This window comes from Monoraphidium neglectum (assembly GCF_000611645.1).
Source record: "Monoraphidium neglectum strain SAG 48.87 unplaced genomic scaffold scaffold03571, whole genome shotgun sequence".
Lineage (NCBI taxonomy): Eukaryota > Viridiplantae > Chlorophyta > Chlorophyceae > Sphaeropleales > Selenastraceae > Monoraphidium > Monoraphidium neglectum.
Window position 1 is genome coordinate 3,894 of NW_014010058.1, and position 2,265 is coordinate 6,158.

Below are 2,265 nucleotides of genomic sequence, written 5' to 3' on the forward strand. Positions count from 1 at the left end.
CCTTCCCCTCCCACAGGGATGCGGGGGCACTGCAGTTGGGCGGAGCCACGGCGTCCCCCCCCCCCCCAAAGCGGACACGCCTGCCCCTCCCCTCCTTGCGCCCTCCCCACTGCGCAGCCACCCGCGCCTGGCTGTGCATTGCCCCGAGTCCTCACTTCTTCCCCACCTACCTGCAGCCCTGCGTCGCCCAGGCAGCTGCCAGCCAGACAGAGCTCCCTCAGACTGCCGTTCGCGCCCAAGGCCGCCGCCAGGTCCGGCACGCACCCCCCAGGCAGCCTCGCGGCGAGGGTGAGGTGCTCGGGCCGGCCGTCAGTCAGCACGCGCACCACCGCATCTGTGACCCAGGCCGCGAGCCTGTCGGGCAGAGCCTCGGAATCCAGGAGTTCCGGGGCCGCATCCGCGGCGGCGCGGCCGCCGGCTCGTCGGCGTGGCCGCCGCAGCTTTGGGGCTGTGGGACGGCGTGGCGTGGGGGCCCTGCGTGGCGCTGGCGCTGCGCGGTTTCAGAGGGCCTGCCAGCGAGCGGCGCGCATGCACGCACACTGCGGCCCGTTGGGACGGGGACAGCTCGGCCGGGTGCCTTTGGTTGTCTTGGCCCGCAGGGGTCGGCCTGGGTGCAGGCGTGCTCTCGCCAGGCAGCACAGCCGCTCAGGAATCTTCCTTCTTACCAAGCTGGTGGCCAAGGCGCCCCTACTTACCACGGGGCTGGGGCCGGGGCCCCCAAGGTGATGCGGACGACGTCGACGCGCGCCGCGTGGCGCACCAGCTGCGCGAGGGCGTCTGACAGCGCGGCCGGGGGCATGGATGAGAGGTCTGCCTGCAAGAGTGTCCCGTGTGGTGCAGTGGGGGAGGGCGCGCGGCCACGCGCGGCGGGGGTGCCGTTCGGTTTTGGGGCCGTGGCATGCGCGCGGAATGTTGGACCGGGTGCTTCTTGACCTTGGTGCCAGCACGACTGCAGGCCCCCTTGCACGCCTTGCGGAGAATCTGCGCCGGTCGCGCTTGCGGCCGGAGGCGCGCCGCGGTGCCGCCGGGGCGCTGCGTCGCAAGGCATCGATGCGGCGGGGGGCCCGCGACAAGGGTGTCAGGGGGAGGGCGGGGCGCACGCGCCTAGCGTTGCCTGCACCTCACCGCCCAGCAATACGGTGCAGCTCGCGGGCCATCAACCATGGAGCCGTCGCTGGCCGCGAGCCCGCGATGCGCCATGCTTGCGGCCCTCCTGGGCGCACGGCCCGTCAACTCGTATGCGCAAGCGGTCCTGTTGACCAAGCCGCAGCGAGTTGCGCTATGCTGAGCACCTGCAAGACCAGCCCGTGGTATCCACGGCTATAAGCTTGCAAGGCTGCAGGCCCAGATATGCCAGCGGCCAGCGCCAAAAGTCCACTGTCAGGAAAAGTGCGCGGCGAGATATTGATACAAGCGCATCCTTGCTATGCAATTCTCAACAAGCATCGCATGAATGTTTTTGGTAATACTGCGATTGTGCCGGCGTTCTCACAACGACCCAACCAAGGCTGCCGTAATCTCGTTCTCCGCGCCGCATGGGGATGTCTAGGGCCCTGATAGCGTATGATAAATCATCACACATCTATTTTGGGCTTTGAATGCCCTAGAGTACCTGACGGTTCACCGCCCACGATCTGATACGCAAAAGGGGTGCCCGGACGTATTTTCATACAATTGTGATCGAATTCTTATTTACAGAGCGTTATCGTCTTTTACATATCGACATACCCCCGGCCCACAACCAAGAATCCCGTTGCCCCCTCTCTGCTGCGGCCGCTCCGCCCAATCTTTCAGCCGTGCCCGTTTGCTAGGGCTCAGGCGTTTGCAAGTCTCTGCCGTGTATATCAGCATCCCAGCAGGGCTCGTGCCGGCCACCGCCACCGCTTCAGCGGGGCTTCTCGCGCCGCCCCACATCGATTCGGGCCCATCAAATCGAAGCGCGGGGGGCAGCCCGTGCATGCGCCAGGGCCTTTCGGTGGGTGGCGGTTGTGACGGGATCCTTGCTCAGGGGACTCACGCGGGGGGCCTGACGCCGCACCTGTGATGTCGCAACGGCAACTCTTATCCTGCTGCGACCTGGCCGCTGCCAGGCTGCAGTGGCCGCAGCTGAAGCAGCACGGCAGGGCGCGGCGCACCGACCGGCCTCAACACGGCCCGAAAGGCGACTGGGTCCCGTCAACAAGCCGTGACGCCATACATGCTGCGCCTCAGGGGCAGCGGCCGTAACCCTGGCCCCCGCCCGACGCCATGCGCTCGCCATCCCCC

At 67.5% G+C, this 2,265-nt stretch overlaps 1 protein-coding gene across 1 annotated transcript in view; it reads right to left on the reverse strand.

Annotated features, from left to right (window-relative positions):
* The window catches only part of MNEG_13013 (hypothetical protein), a gene marked incomplete at both ends in the record, with an annotated part of 2,880 nt that extends 2,081 nt beyond the window's left edge, over positions 1-799 (reverse strand). Inside the window, 2 exons of the mRNA XM_014038515.1 lie at positions 171-474; positions 696-799. Coding sequence (XP_013893969.1) covers positions 171-474; positions 696-799 — 408 coding nt within the window. The remainder of the gene's footprint in view (positions 1-170; positions 475-695) is intronic.
* Between the last annotated feature and the right edge of the window lie 1,466 nt (positions 800-2,265).